Raw genomic sequence first — 20,204 nt, 5'->3', positions numbered from 1 at the left:
AGCTGTTCCCATGGGGTATGATGTGTATGTTTTTGGTTGTAAGTGGGGTGTGACACTGGGAATAAAACTTGGGGGATGCTTCTGGACTGCGGGGAGAGCAGGGAGTGTGGGACTGGGATGGAAGTAGGGGCTTCCCAGGAATCCCACCCATTTTTGCTTGCCCCTCCTGCCCAGGGAGTGCTTGGAAAATCCTGTGGCCCCTGGCCCCTTCCCTCACTCCTGAACCCCTGAGCCCAGTGGGGGTGGGGAGCCCACCTGGGTCTTAAGACTCTTCTTCCTCCATCTCTTGCCCCATCATCTTGCTGTCTCCATCTCTCTGCCTCTATCTGTGCCCCAGCTCTCTGCCCCGATTTCCCCCTTCTCTCTGCCTCTATCTCTGTCCTAATCTCTCTCCATCTCTGCTTCCATCTCTCTGCATCTCTACCTCCATCTCCCCTATCTCCCTGCCTCCATCTCCCCATCCCTCTGCCTCCATCTCCCCATCCCTCTGCTTCTATCTCTGCTCTCATCTGGCTCCATCTCTGCCTCCATCTCCCTCCACCCCTCCCCTCCCTCTGCCTCCTCCCTCTCTCTCACACTGATATTCATTTGTGGTATATTCGGTTGCCATGGGAAACCTAAGAAAGAAGTGAGTGTACCCTTCAAGACTTCAGCATTTTTCCCTCCCCCCTCCCTCCTGCTGCCCCCCTCCCTCTCCTCCTCTCTGCTCCCTCCCTCCACTCTCCTCTCCCCCTCTTCTCCTCACAGAAGGAGAGGACTTGAGTGAGGAGCTGCTGCCGCCCCAGCTGGGCCAGGACCTGAGACCCCATTGCCGCCTCCGCTGGCTGCTGCTGCTGGCTGTGAGGACCTCCCTAGGGCCCACGCCAGGGACAGAGGCTTGCTGGGCCCAAGGAGCCCCTCTACCCTCAGACATCTGGTAAGCACAGGGTCCCTCTGCCTGTATGTGTGACTGTGTGTGAGCACAGCTCACATGACCTGGCCTTGCAAACCCGTGATGTGGCCCAGCCCCAGCCTCCTGTTTGTCCCTCCCTGCGTGCTGGTCTCTGCCCCCAGCTACGGGCACCCCCAAGCTGCCCCTCCCCAGTGAGGTGGCTGGCAGAGCGGCTGGCCTTTGGGGGGCCACGGGGTGGGGGGCGGGGAGGAAGCCCCACCGCCACGGCTCAGAGGCCCCAGCCCTTGCTCCTTCGCCCGTGCATTGACTGAGCCGGGCCTGGCTGCACCCCAGAGGGCAGGGGACATCTGTGCACAGGTCAGGAGTGGGAGCTGCCTCCAGTGGAAGGCTGGCTGGCTGGGGGCCTTCCCGTTGTACAGAGGGGTGGACTGAAGGCCTGGGAGGGAACTGAGAGCAGGGGCAATGCCTGCGATGGAAGCAGTCCAGGGCCTGAATTTTAGAGGCGGCAGGGAGAGCAGTCTGACACTGGGAGGCCGCAGACAGGCAGGCAGACAGGCAGGCAGGCAGGCAGGCGGGCGCTGTTCCCTACTGGAGGGGCTGGTGGCTGCCCTGGAGAGGAGAGGCCGAGCTGTCACTGTCACCGCGGCTGTGTTGGTGGTGGCCACGTGGAGAGAGCTGTTGTCCAGGGCGGCACTGAGTGACAGTCGTTGCCATGGTGAGGGAGCCGCCTCTGTGGCATTGTGTCTCCATGGAGAGAGGAGGAGACCCGGGAGGCTATGGCTGTCTGGGCAGCAGGTTGGTGGTTGCCAAGGGGAGGGCCATGCTGTCACTAAGGTGTGGTGGTCCCCACGTGGAGGGGCTTTGTCTGCCACGGGGGAGTTGGAGTTCTAGGGAGGGGTGGTGATGGTCACTGTGGAGGAGGCTTGTGCAGGGAGAGGCAGGGGTGCTGCTGTTGTGGCCTTGGCCTTGCCGTCACAGGCTGAAACTGGGTCCTTTGAGGGGGTGAGGCCCAGTGGGTGGGTCTGCACTGTGCTCCCCCAGCCATCGCTCGTCCTGCCGGTCTGTGCTGCCCAGGTGCCAGGCCTCTCCCTCTTCCTGGGGGCCTGGCAGGCTGGAGAGCCTCCTGCACCATCAGGGTGTCTTCCTCCCAGGCCAGCTGGCTCCGTAGCCTTCTCCTGCCCGTCCTTCCCTCCCACTCTGACCAGGTGCTCACCAGCTCGGCCTCCTCCGGAGCCCTCTCCCTTTTCTGGGCTTTGGATCACGCAGGCCCCCCATCTGGACTAATGCTCCCTCCTTGCCCCCGAGTGACTTCCTCCCCATCCTCCATGTTTGCTGGGGACCTGCTGCCCCAGTGCTGCACTCCAAGGAGCCCGCAGTGACCTCTGTCTTTGGGGTGTCAGATTGGGGAAGTGACTTGCCCAAGGTCAAACAGCAGCCGTGTGCTGGAACTAGGATTCCAACCCGCTGAGCGCCAGCCACCCCAGCTCAAAGTTGTCTGGCTTTCCCCTCAGTCTCTGTGCATTTTCCTGAAACACGCGTTTCATTTAAATAATAGCAACAGAAAGCAGCATGGAAGAGCCCCAAGTTCTGGGTTTGATTCCTGACCCTGATGTTTACAGCTCTGTGTCCCTGTGCCTCAGTTTCCCCATCTGTAAACTGGAGATGATGCACGTGTCACGCAGGGCTACTGTCATTTGTGATAATGTCCAGGAATCCCCTGGCATGGTTCCTGGCACACAGTAGACACTTGGTATGTGGTAAACATCATCGCTATCATAATTCCTTTTAAAAACAATATCACATTTTCTGACATGCGTGAGGAGGACAGCGGGGCCTTCTCACCCAGGTCTGCCTCATTGTACCCTTGTCCACAGCCCTCAAGCAGCGGGAGTGTTGTCCTGTCCTTGTGGTAACAGGGAGGGAGGTCTGGAGAGGCATAGGGCATCCTGATGGCCACTTAGCAGCTTGATAGCAGAGCCGGGATAGAACCAGGTGTGTTGGGTCTCTTTCCGGTGCTCCTCCGCTGCTCACACCAGGGGCCTGTGTATGTGATCAAGTCAGGTGAGCCTTGTCCCCTGGCTGTTCCCTGGGCCCTGGCTCCCTGCCTTCCTTCACAGCCCTGGGGGGGTAGGGTCCTGAGCCTCTGCAGCCAGCCCTTGCCTGTGCCCTGGGAATAACCAATTCAGGGAAGTCTGTTCTGTCCACCTCCTTGGCACCACCAAGGAACAGACCAGGCCAGGGAGTGAAAGCAATGTCCAAAGAGGGACATTCAAAGGGCCCGGAGAGTGACAGGCAGGATGACTGTCTTTCGAGTGATGAAGATCTGAGTTCGATTCTGGCTTTGCCACTTCCCAGCTAGTGGCCTTAGGCCTCTGTTTTTTCTGGGCCTTGGTTTTTTCATCTGTACAATGGAGTTGGAGTAAAGCCCAGTGCCTGGCACTTCAGAAGTGCTCGCCAGAACAGCAGCCTTCTTCGTGTTTCATATTGTCCTGGGGAAGAGGGGAGAGGGCTTTCCTGGGTGTCCCCAAAGGTCAGAAGTGGAACCAACTGGCACAGCCATTTCATCAGAATAAGGAACTTTCTGTCAGCACTGTCTTGAGATGGGGTGGGTGGGGGAAAGGTAGTGAGCGCTCCGTGCATGGCAAGGCTACAAAAGGCTGGAAGGAGGGTGGGGTTTGGAATTACAAGACCTTGCTTGGCTCAAGTCCCAATGATGCCATTTATGGATTGTGGGCTCCTGGGAGCTTTGATTTCCTCACTTGCAAAATGGGAAGAACATAAATGATTTTAGGATTGCAGAAGAGGCCTGGAGTTCCCTTGAATCTGCACAGCAACCTGTTTTCCGCGAGAGGAAGGTGAGGTGCATGGTGCCCAGGGGTTTATACAGTGAAACCTGTGAGAGCCGGAACTCGACAGGACTGCCTTGTTTTTCTGGGTCTCACAGGTTTTCCGCCTTTGACAGGTGGCGGCCACTTATCGAGCATCCGCTGTGTGCTGGGCATTTTTCCACATGATCCTGTCTCATTTAATTCCTGGGATTTGCCCTTGCTATTCCTTCTGCAGGAATTGCTCTTCCTTCTATGTTCATTGCTGTTCTCCCCCTACCCCGGCCCGGGCTCCTTGCTTAATGGTCATCTGTTCTGGTTAATTATCACCTCCTCAGAGAGGCCCTCCCTGACCACACTGTTGCTCTCGGCCTCCTCACGCTGTCTGTTTCTCTGTAGCCCCTAGCACAGCCTTGGTGGCATAAAGGTTAAGTGCTCAGCTGCTAACCGAAAGGTTGTCAGTTCGAACCTACCCAGTGGGTCCGTGGAAGAAATACCTGGCAATCTGCTTCCATAAAGATTACAGCCTTGGAATCCCTTTGGGGCAGTTCTACTCTGTCACAAGGGGTCGCTATGAGTCGAAAACCAACTCGATGGCACCTAACAACAGCAGCCCGTAACACAACCTGATGCTATTTTGTTCATTGCTTGTTTATTATCACTCCCTACTTTGCCCCTGTAAAGTATCAGCTCTGTGAAGGCAGGGTTTTTTCTCTCTTGTTCCCTGCTCTACCCAGGCTCTTGAAGCGGGCCAGGCACATAGTCGGTGTTCAATAAATGTGGGGTGAAGGCCTGGATGGGTAACACTACCAGCCACCTCGGAGGCTGGGCCCATCATTCTCATTTTATACACAAGGAAAGCGAGGCTAAGAGGCCTGGTAAATTGCCTGGTGTCCACCCAGCTGGAGGTGGGTGGCAGGGCTGACACTCAACCCCAGGCTGGGCTGACTCCCGTTGGAGTGTTTTTTCTGCTGCACTAGCCCACTTTGCTGGGAGGCTTTACATTTAGAGCTAGAGATTTGGAATTGACTCTGAACGCAGAGGCAAAATCCAGAAGGTTCTCTAGTAGGGAAGGCTTGTGTTGTCAGGAGGAGCTTTTGGTAGCAGCCTGAGTTGTCAAAAGAAATCGGTTCAGCTGCTCCCTAGCTGTGTGACCTTAGGCAAGTTATTTAACTCCTCTGTGCCTCAGTTTATTGTCTGTAAAATGGGCATATGGCCTATCTTGGCTGGCTTCTGGGGGGCAATGGGATTTGAGATTTGATTTGCAGGCTTGACTCCAAGGCCTCCTCCCCAGGTTGGAAAACAGTTTCTGCTGAAGCCCCCAGCCCCAGTTTGGGAGCACTCCCGCAGCTGGCCCCTGACAGATCTGACGTTTTTACTCCTGGTTAGAGACCTTGTAAGTGCTCGGGACAGGCCATTTTCTGTCTTGCCATCTGGGCTCTCTCACCCCCATTCTTGGAATCCCACGTCTTACTCCTCTAGGTCAGGAGAGGAAAGAGAGGGAGAGGGAGAGAGATGAGAGGAGACTGGTTTTAACTGAGCATGGCCATGTGCCAGGGACCTTCCTGCCCATCATCCCCTTTCTTGGGGGCAGTGGTGGTTCAGTAGTTGAATTCTCCCCTTCTGTGCAGGAAACTCAGGTTTGATTTCCAGCCGACGCACCTCAAGTGCGGCCACCACTTGCCTGTCGTTGGAGGCTTGCGTGTTGCTATGATGCGGAACAGGTTTCAGGAGAGTTTCCAGTCTAAGATGGAGTAGGAGGAAAGGCCTGGCACTCTGCTTCTGCGAATCAGCCAATGAAAACTCTCTGGAGCACAATGGTCAGATCCTGCTGGACTCCACAGTAGCTGACAACAACCCCCTTTCCGGGTCACAATAGGCCATGCGGAGTAGGGGTTGTTACGCCCATTTTACAAATGACCAAACTGAGGCTTGGCGAAGTTCTCTAGTAGGCCTGGGAGCGGGGACTTGGACCGATGGTCTGAGGCTCTTCCCTGCGCTGTGTCAGGAGAGGGGACAGAGGGGAGCCCCAGAGGGAGGGAAATAGGAGGGAGGAGAGGGAATGGTGCAGAAAGCCTGGGATGGGTCTGCTTTGGGGTTTCCCCTGGGGAGTGGGCTGTTGGTCCCAGCCTACAGGAGGAAGCTTAGGGTGCCCTGACCCCCAATTCCAGGGGCTGGGCCTGGAGGGGCTGTGGAATGGGCAGACAGCTCCCCCTGCCTGGCTGCGCCCCCTGCCCCACCAGCTGTTGGCAGCCCCACCAGTCCAGGGAATAGATCTGGCGTTGTGTGTGGTCGTCCCTGTGTCTCTCTCAAGACCCCGTTTGTTTGGAGAGGAGAAAGGGGGGTCTGTGGTGCCCAACAGAGCTCGGATTCACGGCCAGGGCCAGCCGAGGCGGGTGGCAGGCCTGGTACAGGCCAGGCCTGATGGAGAGCCAGGAAGGAGAGAGGGAGTGAGAGGAGACTGAGGCGTGGCCTGGGGTCTGGCTCCCTGCCCCAACTCTGGGTGTCCTGGTGGGTGGGGGCTTCTTGTCCCCTCGGGGCAGAGCCCTGCACTGTGGAGAGGGGTGCTGTGCAGATGGAAGTGAAGGGGGAGGGAGGTGGGAGCTCTACCCTTGGGAGTTCCTAGTCTGAGGGAGAGGAGCTTGTGGCCCTGTCCTCAGGGAGCCCCTAGTCTTGGTGGGTGGGGGGGAAGGGACTGTGCCATCTAGGCCCCTGTCTGAGGGAGACATGGCCCTACCTTCAGGAATCCCCTGTCTGAGGGGGATGGAGCCTTGATTCCCAGAAGCCCCAGTCTGAGGGTAGAGGCACTGTGGGTGTTCTGGGCTGTCTGCTTTCTGAGTGTAGGAGGAGGGGACGTCCCGGGTCCCCACTGAGTGGAGGCTTTCCGAGTTCTGGAAAGACTTCCTGGGAGACACAGTCCCTGAGGGTTGGGAAGGGGTGGGATTTGGGGCAGGGGCTGCGGGAGGGTCTGCTCTGCGGCTGAAAGCGAGGCACAGTGGGTTAGGATCCCGATTCTGGGTGGGCCTGGGGGCATGTACCTGAAACGGTTTGCTTATCTGTGAAATGGGGACGCTGCTGGGCTCCTAGGGGGAATGGAATGAGATGGGGTTGAAGGGAGGAGGGCCTCCACACAGTAGGCCTGCATGCTGCCAGGGGCTGCATGGCTGGCTGCCAAGAGCCTTAGGGCCTGAGGAGTTCTGGGAGCCACTGAGAAACCCCACACCCCAACCCCTGCCTCCACAGTTCAACCCCCCCAGAATGGGAGGAAGGAAGGGTACCTTCCTTCGCTGTGTGCCTCTGGCTAGTCTCACACCCTCTCTGGGCCTCGGTCTGTGGGGTCTGTGGGGCTGGCCTCCAGGACGGAGGTGGGGAATCCTGGGAGGGGTTGGCAGAGCAGAGGAGGTCTCCCTTACAATGGTGGCTCCAGGGCTCTTGATCCAAGCAGAGCCTCTGGGAGTGAGGCCTTTCCTGCCCTTGCCAGCCACTCTCTGGGGCGTCAGGTGGCAGATTAAAGAGAGAAACTCCTGGGGCTATAAGATGGGGTGACACAGTGGCTGGTAAGTGGGCTCTGGTGTCAAACTGCTTGGGTTTATCCCCCAGTTCTACTCATAACCAGCAAGTTCTTCACTTTTATGTGCTTCAGCGTCCTCATCTATAAAATGGGAATGATAATAATAGCACTTACCTTATGGGATTGATACTACGAAGTGCTTAGCACGGCGCCTGGTAAATATTGAATGCTCAGTAAATCCTGTGATTGTCGGGTTTCCTGGTGGGGGGGGGGGTAGGTAGGCAGTGGCTTCCCTGGCCCTTCCAGCCTTTGGGGACTGTTGGGGACGGGCTGTGGCCTATGGCATCGCAAGGCCTGGGGTGCTGGATCCGGAAATATCGGATGTCTACCTCTGTGGCCCCTCCGGCTCTCCCACAGCCTGCCAAAGAAGATGTGGAAAGAGATCATGAGCTTTGGAGTGAGCATCGTGGGTTCCATCCCAGCTTACCCCTCGCTGGCTGCATAGCTCTGGGTGGATTGTTCTCTGAGCCTCAGTTTCTTCATCTGTAAAATGGGATCAAGGGCTATTGTGAGGATTATGTGAAATGATACAGGAAGACAGCATCCATCTACTTTTTTTTTTTAAACTGTGCTTTAGATGAATGTTTACAGAACAAATTAGTTTCTCATTAAACAATACTGATATTGTTTTGTGACATTGGTTGCCAACCCTGAGATGTGTCAGTACTCTTTGCTTCTTAAACTTGGGTTTCCTGCCCTTTCTGCCTTCCTGTCCTTGCCCCCCGGGCTGGTACGTCCATTTAGTCTCATACTTGGTTGAGCTGCATTTATTATTGTTTGTTTTATGGGCCTGTCTCATCTTTGGCAAAAGGGTGAATCTCAGGAGTGACTTTAGAGTGTCTGGGGGCCATACTCTCAGGGTGTCTCCAATCTCTGTCAGGCCAGTAAATCTGGTCTTTTTTTGTGGGTTAGAATTTTGTTCTACATTTTTCTCCAGCTCTGTCTGGGACCCTCTATTGTGATTCCCATCAGAGCAGTCAGTGGTGGTAACTGGGCACCATCTAGTTGTGCTGGACTCAAGTCTGGTGGAGGCCTTGGTAGTTGTGGTCCATTAATCCTTTGGACAAATCTTTCCATTGTGTCTTTGGTTTTCTTCATTCTCCTTTGCTTCGGATGGGGTGGGACCAGTGGAGTATCTTAGATGGCTGCTCACAAGCTTTTACAATCTACTTTTTTTTGATAGGCACATATTGGGCACCTGCTGTTTGCATGCTCTCTGCAGGTGCTTGGAGGGTGGAGCTGAGTCCGATGTGTCCCCACTGTCCCCCAGTGCTCACTGGGTGTTCTGCACACCGTGGTTTTCCTTCTCCTGGCACTGGCCCCCCCGCTCCGTCCTGGTGCTGGAGTTGAGGGTAAGGGCATTTGGGACTGGGGAGCCTTAGGACCTGAGGAGTTCTGGGAACCACTGAGAAACCCCACACCCCTAACCCCTGCCTCCACAGTTCAACCACCCCAGAATGGGAGGAAGGAAGGGTGCCTTCCTGCCTCCCAGTCGCTGATTGTCTCCCAGATTGTCTGAGATGGCAGCTGACCTGGACACTCTGTCCTGGATTCTAGAGGGAACTCCTAGGTGGCCGTCTTTGGGGACCACCAGAGTGGCTGCAGTTGCTGGGGGGCCTGGGGAGAGGCAGGAGTGAGGGGTTGACAGGGAACCAGGACCCCAGAGCAGAATGCTGGAGGGTCAGAGCTGTAGGCCTCCCACCAACTCGCTGCATTTGTGGGCAGGCTGAGGTCCAGAGATGCAAGGCACTGGTCTGGGGTCACACAGCAGTGAGTGGCTGGGCCGAGGGTAGAACCCAGATTGTCTACTGGCTCACAGTTTGGCCACTTTCCACAGCCCTGGAGATGAAGCCTCAGGAGCCGGAGGTGGCACAGGTGGGGTGCGGTGCTCCCAAGCTGAGCCGGTGGTCCTCTCCCAGGGTCCTTGGCACAGCTGGCCCTGCAACAGTCACTGCCCCAGCCTAGGTGCCTCCATGAGGGCTTCCCCCAAGAAGTTCTGGACTCGGCACCAGCTGCTCCCTCTCACACCTCCACCCCTGCAGATTCCCATGCTTGAGGGAGGAATCTGCACCTGGAGTTCAGCAACCACTTGTCTGTCAGCAGAGGCTTGCATGTTTGCTAAGATGCTGAAAAGGTTTCAGCAGAGCTCCCACACTGAGACCAGGAAGAAAGGCCTGGCAGTCCTGGCCTTTGGGCTCGTCAGACAGGCTCCTCACCAGGTCTCCTGAGCATAGTCCCAGCTCCCCGCCCAAGCCCCCTCTGTCTTTGGGGAACACTGGTGAGTGCTGTTGTTCCTGGGCCCAAGGAGACACGTGTGGGCTGTGTCATCTCTAGCCGCCCCTTCCCTGACTGAACCCCAACCCCACTGCTGTCGAGTGGACTCCACTCAGCGATTCTGTAGGACAGAGTAGAACTGCCCCATAGGGTTTCCAAGGCTGTAATCTTTACAGAAGCAGACTGCAACATCTTTCTCCCACAGAGCAGCTGGTGGGCTTGAACTGCTGACCTTTCGGTTAGCAGCCGAGTGCTTTAACCACTGTACCACCAGGGCTCCTTTTTGCCCCACAGTAATGACCTCTAAATTCCCATGGGTGCCAGCCTAGTGCCTCTGAGGTGTAGGATGCTAACACCCTGCTCCCCAGTCCTGGACCCTGGGCGTGACCTCTCACTTCTCCAAGCCCCTCTTGTTGAGGTCATAGAGCAGGCTAATCAAGTGGCCTTCCCCTCTGGCAAGCCTTTCCCCTGCAGAGTGGGAGGGGCTCCCTCTCGGGGAAGGTGCTGTGGGAGCCCCAGTGGGAAGGCTACCTAAGAGTCCCAGAGACCCCCTGGCTGGCATCGTCACCTTGGAGATCAGCCAGGGAGGTGGCCTGTCCTCACCTGACAGCTACAAAGCACTTTCTGGATCCTCTGCCCACCCTGTGAGGCCCGCCCCTTTATGACCCTTTGGGCCCTTTAGAAAACCAGGCACAGAGGGGTTGTGTGACTCAGCCAGGGCCACACAGCGAGGGAGGGGTGAGTTGAGATTCGAACCTGGTCTACTGTGTGCTAGAGCGGAGGTTCTGTGTGCTTCAAGCCCTCCTCCTCCTCCGGGACCATGGGCCTTGGCCTTGAGTGGCCAATTCTGAGCAGGCTCACCCAGAACCAAGCTGAGCTTTCTTAGCTCCCCCTCTGCCTCTCTGTCCCTCGTCCCTCTCTGCCTCTGCCCACCCTTTCTCTGGCGTTACCCTACTAGTTTGCCACAGCTTTCTTGTCCCTCCCCCGGGGCCTCGTGAGGGAGGCGGAGGGAAGGGACTGTGGCTGGTATGTGCGGAGTGATTTTTATGCGTCTGTGTTACAGGGTGTCCATGTAAAGGAGTGTGTGAGCATATAGACCCCCTTTTAACTCGGGAGCTGAGATACTCTTGCTATGTGTGGAACAGAGCAGCAGCTGCTTCTCCCCAGGACCCCCCAGGGCTTCACTGTGGGTCCTTCCCCGTGTTTCTGGGCACCCACAAATACATGTACGCCACTTATCCTTACCCACGTGAGTTCGCCTCACAGCCAGCTCTGGAGCTTCACGCAGCCCCAGACCCTGCTCCGCGGGCATCTCTCCTGGGTGGCATCAAGGACGGTGTGCCTGTTGTGGGCAGCCCTGTCGTCTGGGTTTTTCTACTCTCACCGACAGTGGCCGACTTCAAAGCACACACCTCTAGCCCAGGCTGGTCGGTGGGGTGGTCTTGTGGTGGGTGTCTGCTTCTTAGGTTGAATGTGAACGTCTGTGTTCCTCTCGCAGCTGTTGGCTGAGCGGTTCGTGGGGAGCCCCAATCCTGATGAAGTTACTTCTGCTGAGCTCTCTGGGACCTGTGGAGGGGTTTCCAGGGTCAGAGGGCCCAGGGAGTCAGGTGACTGTGGCAGATGCTGGGAGGCCACACTGTCCCTTGGAGTCCCTGCTTATCACTTACTGAGCAAGTCACTTGACCTCACCGAGCCTCACACACTCTGAGCCTCAGTTTCCCCATATGCAAAATAGGGTAATAATACTTTCCTGGCAGAAGTGTCATGAGAATTCAGTGTAACGAGGCATGGGGGCACTGGGCACACAGTAGGTACTCAGCACATGATGGGGCAGCTGTGGCGGCTCCATGGTGGAGTGAGAGGGAGACAGGTTCCAGAGACTCCCTGTGCAGCCGAGTCAGGTAGGTGCCCCGGGAGCCTGTGATAGGAGGATGGGCCCAAGGGATGCCCTGCCTGGCTCCCCCATCACTGAGCACACCCCTGTCCACTGGTGCACCTATCTTGCAGTTGGTCCCAGGACAGGGGACATGGTTAGCTCTGTGTGTGTGTGTGGCCACACCCAGTCCTGGGTATCACATACACAGACTCACACACACACATGCAGATAAAGAAGCTAATGAGAATCGTCCCTTGTGAATGTCCAGTTGGAATGAACCTTGGAGACCATCTCATCCAGCTCCCTTGTGTTTACAAATGGGGAAACTGAGGCCCGGAGAGGAGAGGGGATTTGCGCTGGGACCCACAATGAGTTCAGATTATCGGAAGTCTGATCGCTTTGACAACACTGTTTACGGTAGCTCTGTCCCGGCCACACTGACCCACATCCCACATTTCGATTCCCTGTGAAGCCTGTCTTTTCATCAAACACTCTTGTTTATTGGCTTATGTGTTTACCTGGCCCCTCTGCTGAATGCGGGCTCCATGAGGACGGGGAGCTTGTCCACACTTGTCCCTGAAGTGCCCAGCCCAGACCTAATGCCTGGTTAATAGGCGCTCAGTAAACATATACTGAAGAATATGTGGCTTAGAGACATCTTCTCCAGCTCTGTCATAGTAAAGTCTGAATTCAGAGGGGGCGGGGACTTGCTCGGTGCCCAAGCACGGTGTTGAACCCTAACCTCCTGGCTCCTGGTTCTGAGCCCTTTCGTCTTCTGTGTGCATGTATACACGTGCACGCACACTTGTGTGCACAGTCACCAAAAAAGCCAAAACCATTGCCCTTGAGTCAATTCCAACTCACGGTGACCCCATGTGTTACAGAGTAGAACTGCGCCATAGGGTTTTCTTGGCTGTAATCTTTACGGAAGCAGATTGCCAGGTCTTTCTTCCACAGCCCTGCTTGGTGGGTTTGAACTGCCAACCTTTAGGTTAGTAGTTGAGCGCAAACTGTTTGGGCCACCCAGGGGAACACACAGAAATGCACAGACAGAATGCCATGACCCAAAAGCTTCCCTCTGATTGTTGCTCAATTTTCTAGTCTAGAAGCGTCCATCTGTCCATCTCTTTGCCAAGACCGCGGGCTGGATGCCTACTGGGGCACCTGTTCTAGGGGCTCCCCTCACCCTGTGGCTGCCCCTGGGATGGGGCAGGAGTCCTGGAAGGGGACCCCGGGAGGGTGGGGCCAGCCCAGGGGACACCCCTCCTCAGGTACACTCACTGCTGTGTACCCCGTGAACTCTCTGTCCCGCTCTGGCCCCACCCACTGAGCCCCACCCTGAAATCCCACCTGCCCAACAAGCCTCCTGGTTTCTCCCACCGCCCCCAATTGCTGGGTTGACTCAGGCTTTAGGGGGATGGGGTATCGTTCCCAGGGAACAGCCTCCCCCCAGGAAGTCTGCCCTAATGCCCGGGAGGATGGCAATTAGTACGAGGCTGGCTGATTAGCTCAGAAATTAAGTCTTTGTTTTCCTAGCTCCCCAGTTTCCCTAATTGAGCAGATGCAGAGCGGGAGGGGGAGGGCTGCCGTGTTGGTCACGGGGCTGGAAGGGGGGTGCACGGCTGTGCATTTGCTACAGGGGGCTTCAAGGCAGGCACGGGTGGGGGGCACAGTCCAGGCCTGTCCTCTCTGCCTTTTTCCTGGTCGGGGAGCGCTGGGGATGGTGCCCTGGGGGCTGACCCCAGGAGTGTGCATATGTCACCATGGAGGGTGCTGCACCCTCGGACTCCACTGTGAGTGCTTGTATGCACTCGTTCCTTCACATTCAATCACTAATCAGAACTGTTGACATTTATTGAGCACCTACTGTATGCAGTCACTGGGTTGGGTGCCTTTCATGTATTGCCTTTTTCAGTCCTCAGGGCGGTGGTGTGGTTATCTGTTTCCTCAGTTTTTAGGGCTCAGAGAGGTGAGGTGACTGGTCCAAGGTCACACAGCAGGGAGAGGACAGGCAGGGCGCAGGGCAGGGTTCAGATCCGGGCTGACTCACGCAGCCCATTCTGGGTGCTGGGCACAGACTATGACAGGCCCCCCTAGGGATCTGCCTGGGGACCACTTCTCTCCGCTGAGAAGTTGGGGGCAACTTCTGCAAGTGGAAAGAGTGGCCTGGAGCCTGGGAGAGCTGGGTTCTTCGCACGCACGTGGAGAGGAGGGGTCAGACCAGGAGTGGGGTCTGATCCCTTCCTCTCGAATCCCACCCAGGCCAGGCACCAGGGCCTAAAGGCTGCTGCCCTGTGGGCTCTGGTAGGGCAGGTTCGAGCAGGAAGTCTTGGGGAGGATGCTGTGTGCCTGGTGGGGACTTGGTCTAGAGCTGTCTGGCAGGGGTGGGGGGCACTTCTGTGGACCGAATTCTGGACAGCCCTGGGAATGGTGTTGAGGAGGCAGATGCCACTCTATCCTGAAGACTGCCCGACGCTCAGCGCTGTGAGGCTGAAGAACAGACTGCTGCAGGGGTAGTAAGCTTCCAGTCACAGGAAGTGTGCAAGCAGAACGTGCTGAACCATTTGGTGGGGAGGGAGCAGGAAGAGGCCAAGTATCAGAGGCGGGGCAGGGCTGAGACTCAGGCAAACATTTAATAGCTGTTGAGTGCCTACTGTATACCAGGCACAGGGTTAGGGATTCATTGGTGAACGGAAACAGAGGTGGCTCTGCCCCCAGGGAGTGTTCAGGTGTGGGAACCAGAAAACCAAACCAAACCTGCTGCTATTGAGTCAATTCCAACTCACAGTGACCCTATGAGACAGAGTAGAACTGCCCCATATGGTTTCCAAGGAGCGTCTGCTGGATTCGAACTGCCTCATGGGTGGTGGTTGTTGTTGTTGTTGTTAGGTGCCATGGAGTCGGCTCTGACTCATAGCGGCCCTATGCACAACACAACGAAACACTGCCTGGTCCTGCGCCATCCTCACAATCGTTGCTATGCTTCAGCCCATTGTTGCAGCCACTGTGTCAATCCACCTCGTTGAGGGTCTTCCTCTTTTCCGCTGACCCTGTACTCTGCCGAGCATGTTGTCCTTCTCCAGGGACTGATCCCTCCTGACAACATGTCCAAAGTATGTAAGACGCAGTCTCTCCATCCTTGCCTCTAAGGAGCATTCTGGTTGTACTTCTTCCAAGACAGATGTGTTCATTCTTTTGGCAGTCCTTGGTATATTCAATATTCTTCACCAACACCACAATTCAAAGGCGTCAGTTCTTCTTCGGTCTTCCTTATTCATTGTCCAGCTTTCACATGCATATGATGCGATTGAAAATACCATGGCTTGAGTCAGGCGCACCTTAGTCTTCAAGGTGACATCTTTGCTCTTCAACGCTTTAAAGAGGTCCTTTGCAGCAGATTTGCCCAAGGCAACGCATGTTTTGATTTCTTGACTGCTGCTTCCGTGGCTGTTGATTGTGGATCCAGGTAAAAAGAAATCCTTGACAACTTCAATCTTTTCTCCGTTTATCATGATGTTGCTCATTGGTCCAGTTGTGAGGATTTTTGTTTTCTTTATGTTGAGGTGCAATCCATACTGAAAGCTGTGGTCTTTGATCTTCGTTAGTAAGCGCTTCAAGTCCTCTTCACTTTCAGCAAGCAAGGTTGTGTCAACTGCATAACGCAGGTTATTAATGATTCTTCCTCCAATCCTGATGCCCTGTTCTTCTTCGTATGGTCCAGATTCTCGGATTATTTGCTCAGCATACAGATTAAATAGGTATGGTGAAAGAATACAACCCTTACACACACCTTTCCTGCCTTTAAACCAATCAGTACCCCCTTGTTCTGTCTGAACAACTGCCTCTTGATCTATGTAAAGGTTCCTCATGAGCACAATTAAGTGTTCTGGAATTCCCATTCTTCGCAATGTTATCCATAATTTGGTATGATCCACACAGTCGAATGCCTTTGCATAGTCAATAAAACACAGGTAAACATCCTTCTGGTATTCTCTGCTTTCAGCCAGGATCCATCAGACATCAGCAATGATATCCCTGGTTCCACGTCCTGTTCTGAAACCGGCCTGAATTTCTGGAAGTTCCCTGTTGATATACTGCCGCAGCCGTTTTTGAATGATCTTCAGCAAAATTTTGCCTGTGTGTGATATTAATGATATTGTCCTGTAATTTCCACATTCGGTTGGATCACCTTTCTTGGGAATAGGCATAAATATGGATCTCTTCCAGTCAGGTAACCAAACCCACTCCAGTCAGGTAGGGGGATTAAATGATTAGATTAGTCTTTTAATCTCACAAATGTGAAATTGCCATGAAGGAGAGGCGCTCAGAGAGGTGGTGGGGCTCGAGGGCCAGACTGCTTGGGTTTGAATCCCAGTTCTGCTATTTACTAGCTGTGTGGTCTTGGGCAAGGCATTTAACCACTCTGTGTGACTCATTTGTAAAAACAGAGATAACAGCGCCTCCCTCACCATGTTGATGGGAGGTGAAAATGGGTTAATCCACGCAGAAGACCTTGAACAGGGCCTGCCCTTGGTAAGTCCTCTGTAGTAAGTGCCCACGGAGGGGTAGTCAGGAGGCCTTCCCTGAGGAAAGGGCACTTGAGGCAAGCGTGGAGGCATTTTTTTCTGCTAGGATGGTCATGTGCCCGGGCCTGGTCACACATGAGTTGATTCTGCCCTCCCCTCCACCCTCTGCTGGGCACGATGGACTACAGAAGTGGGGGGCAGCATGTCTGCTCTTGGGGAAAGCCAAGCCGTTCCCACAGGACAGTGTTAGCAGTCTGGCGATGTCCGGAGTTGGGGTGGAATTTGGGTGGGCTGGGCCTCGAGCTCCCAGGGGGCAGCTGAGGTGGTCAGGGAGGGCTTCTCGGGGAGGTGGCTGTAGGGCTAGGCCTGAGGGATGAGCAGAATTGGGGATGGAGATGTAGGGTGCTGAGGAGGGCTTTTGGGCTGGAGAGGAGGACCCTGTGGTCAGATGGTGGCAAGTCCAGGTCCTGGACGCCAGGGTGGGTGAGGTCTTCGTCCATCTCATTTGTTACGTGGGGATCAGTATACCCACCTTCTGGAAGGTGGGAGAAGCAGTAAGAGTGATAATAACGAAGATGATTTATTTAGTGCCTGCTGTATGGCCAGCAGGCGCCAAACGCTTTGTATGTTTTCTTTATCCTCACATGACTGCATGAAGTGGGCACCTTCGTTATGCTCATTTTATAATTTAAAAAGCTGAGTTTCATCGAGGTGAGGGGCCTCACCCTGGTCCCACTTAGTAGGTAGGGAACGAGGACTTGACCTAGGCTCGTCCTCCTGGATCATCACTTGGTATGTCTGTAACACACGTAAGGTGCACATAGTAGGTGCTCAGTAAAGCTTAGTACCTGCCCCCACTCCCTGAAAGAGCTGGTCTCTGCTTTGTGCATCTTTGGGACCCAACCTGGGGGACTTGGGGGGAAGGTGCTCATTATAACCTACAGAACAGGTGCTGCTTTTGTTCCCATTTCACAGATGGGAAGTTGGGGCTTAGAAAGGTGAGAGGACTTGCCCAGGATCTCACAGCTGGTGAAGTGTTGAGGCTGGAATTTGAACCCAGGTGGTCTGGCTCCAAGTATCACTGTGTGGCAGGCTCCTGATCTCCTGTGTCCACTCCCAGCCACACTTGTCCCCGGGCAGTGGTCCCCCTGGCCCGCCCTTAGCCACTGCTCTTGCCCACATGCTCTTGGGCGGTGCCTCCACTTCTCCTACCATCATATGCAGGGATGCCCAGGCCTCTATCCACGTGCTCTTGGGAGGTGCCTCCACTTCCCTTACCCGTCATATGCAGGGATGTCCAGGTCTCTATCCTCTACCATGACCTGCCTCTGATTGTCAGGCATTGGGTGTGGCCATCTGCTAACTAGACACGGCCTTTGGGGTGTCCCTCTAGCCCCTACAACTCAACTTGTCCCTCATTGGAACCCTCCTCCTTTCTCCTCCTGCACTCCTGCCTGGGCCCTGGGGGCCATCCCTGAACTCTGCCCTCAGCCTCTCTGCTTTGTCCTGTAAGCCCCCAAGCCCTGTTCTCAGACGCTCCCATTGCTTGTCTGCACGTTGCCTTCCCACCTCTGAGTCCCAATCACCAGCCTGGACCCTCGCAGCAGCTCCTCAGAGGCCAGCTGCTGCCACTCTCGCCCCCTCTGCTTCACTCTGCACCTTTCTCTGCAGCATATTGCTCTCCTGACCTCCCTCTGTCCTTGGGCTGCAATCTAGAATCCTTACCCTCACTGCTGAGACCTACCGGACTTGGCTAGGTCTTGGGGCTCCTGCTCTGGGGCTCTCTCTCCTTCTCCCACACCCTGATCCAGTCCTCCTGGCCAGGTTCCAGTGCCTCAAAAGCGCCACCTTCTGGGTGCTGTGTATGTGATCCTGGCCAGACTTACCTCAGTGAAGCTTTCCCTGACCCTGGAGTAGATGAGGTGCCCCTGCACTGGGACCTGCCTCTAATTCTCCTGAGGGCCCTTTGAGGGGGTGTTGCCCATTTTGCAGATGGGGAAGCTGGGACTCAGAAAGCTTAGGCTGACATCGGCAGCCAAGTCTGTCTCATTCTGGAGCCTGCTGCATACCGTGTGTGTGTGTGTGTGTGCATGTGTGTGTGTGCGTGTGTGTGTGTGTACGCGTGCACACAGCAAGCACTGCTGTCTGCTGTTTGTTTATGGCAGTGTTTGGGCTCTTCTCAGGGAGGGGAGGCTGGGGTGGTCTCTGGGGCCCCAGCCTGCCTTTTCCTATGGAGGGTGGGTATGCCTTTTCCTATGGAGGGTGGGGATGCTCTGTGTGAACGTGGGGGGTGTTAGTCCCTTGTCAGTCCCAGGGGAGCAGCCTCCCAGCTCTTCCCGCTTCTCTCCCCTTTGCTTCAAAACAAACACCCGCGAGCCCCAACCGCCCATCCAGCCAAGGCACAGATGGAGCCCAAGTCGGAATTAATTGGTCTTGTTGCCAGGGCAACTGGTACCCAGGACTGGGATCTGGCCTTCTCTCTTGGCCCCACCCTCCCCTCCTGGCTCCGCCCTTACCCTGTGGCCCTGCCCCTCATGGCCCTGACCTCTCCCTTTCTCCCTGCAGCAGCTGGGGATACTCCTGGGGACTCTTCTAAAAGCCAGGGACAGGGGTGAGTGGGCAAAGATGTCTGAGACCTGGGTTGGAGTTCCCACTCTGCATTTTTTGGGCTGTGGGACCTCGGGCCTGTCCCTGAACCTCTGGGAGCCATGTTTTGTTCAGCAGAAGGAACAGACCCCTGGCTGGACCTGTCTGCAGGGCCAGGGGAGGCAGGGATTCCAGACTGGAGAGAGAGGAAAGAGTGAAAGTGGCCTACCCCCACCCCCCCAAAATGAAAACAAGACCCATTGCCGTTCAAGTCAATTCTGACAGTCGTGGTGCAGAGCAGAACTTCGCTCCATAGGACTTTCGTGGCTGTGACCTTTCGGAAGCAGATTGCCAGGCCTTTCTTCTGAGGCACCTCTGGGTGGGTTTGAACCATCAGTCTTTTGGTTAGTACCCCGTTACAGTTGAGTTGATTCCAACTTGTGGGAGCCCCATGTATGTAGAGTAGAACTTCACTCCATAGGGCTTTCAAGGCTGTGACCTTTCAGAAGTAGATTGCCAGGCCTTTCTTCCAAGACACCTCTAGGAGAGTTCAAACTGCCAGCCTTTCGGTTAGTAGCTGTGGGCTTAACTATCTGCACCACCCAGAGAACTGCTGAAAGTGGCCTAGGAGAAGAGTGTTGTTGAGGTGGATGGGGACCCGGAGCTGCACACTGGCAGGTCTGGGGGTGATGGGTGCTTGTTAGAGGCTGGCAGCCTTGATAGTTGACAGCAGTTATGGGGCTGCCTCCCCTGGCCACGGGCTCTGGACTCGCTCCCTCTCCTGCATCCCTACCTTGTTCTCTTATCCCCTGAGCCAGCACCCCACCAAGGCCTCACCTGGACATCAGTAACCAGGGTCGTGTCCTTCCATCCTTGGGCAAAATTTTCAGCTTCTCTCTGCTTCTGTTTCCTCATCTGAATAATGATCATGACGGCGCCAACCTCATAGATTTGTAGTGCCCCGTGGAGAGCCTCCAGCACGGTGTCTAGTCCTGTTAGCCACGCTTGTTCCTTGTATCACTGCTGGATGCAGGCTGGGGTGCCCCGTGACAGGGGCCTTGGAAAGGAGAAGGGACAACAGTTTGTCCCGCCCTCTTCCCGGGGAAGTCGAGGCTCGTGCACAGATGGCCACAGTGCTGGGCGTTGGGGCTCCCGTGGGCTCCCCATCAGATTTTTCCCTCTAAAAAGAGCTCACCACGTCGGAGCTTGTTGCTGATGGGAAACCAAGGCCTGGAGAGGGCAGCTGGTGAGGTGGGGCTGACCTCTCTAGCCTGGGTGTGGACACTGTGTTCTGGATCTTGCTGATGGCTCTGGCTAGAGGATGGTATAAGCTGGTTTGAAGGCCAGAGCCTGAGTCTCTCTCTGCGTACCCTTAGGGAATCCACTGTACCTGCCTGAGCTTCCTTTTCTTCCTCTGTGAGATGGGGGGTCATGGGGAGGATGTCGCTGGTGGTAACTGACTGAAGAGGGTTGGGGCTGTGATTTTTTGTGCTTTGTGCCAGCACAAAGGGCCAGATGTGGGCTCAGGCCATTCCTGGAGGCAGACTTGAGGTGGAGGATATAGAGGGGACCCCCTCCCCATCTTTCAGAGCCTGCAGTGCTCTTCACTGTGCTTGGCACACAGAAATGCCGCCCTGATTTGGCACACCCAGGC

General features: G+C 55.6%; 1 protein-coding gene across 1 annotated transcript in view; it reads left to right on the top strand.

The window, feature by feature from the left end:
- LOC126076486 (spidroin-2-like) overlaps positions 1-20,204 on the top strand; it is a 54,797-nt gene that overhangs the window by 9,154 nt on the left and 25,439 nt on the right. The window contains exon 3 of the mRNA XM_049884980.1: positions 748-916. Coding sequence (XP_049740937.1) covers positions 748-916 — 169 coding nt within the window. The remainder of the gene's footprint in view (positions 1-747; positions 917-20,204) is intronic.

The sequence above is a fragment of the Elephas maximus genome, chromosome 4 (genome assembly GCF_024166365.1).
Source record: "Elephas maximus indicus isolate mEleMax1 chromosome 4, mEleMax1 primary haplotype, whole genome shotgun sequence".
Taxonomy (NCBI): domain Eukaryota; kingdom Metazoa; phylum Chordata; class Mammalia; order Proboscidea; family Elephantidae; genus Elephas; species Elephas maximus.
Note: the sequence above shows the minus strand (reverse complement) of the source record. Positions and strands in the feature narration are given on the sequence as shown.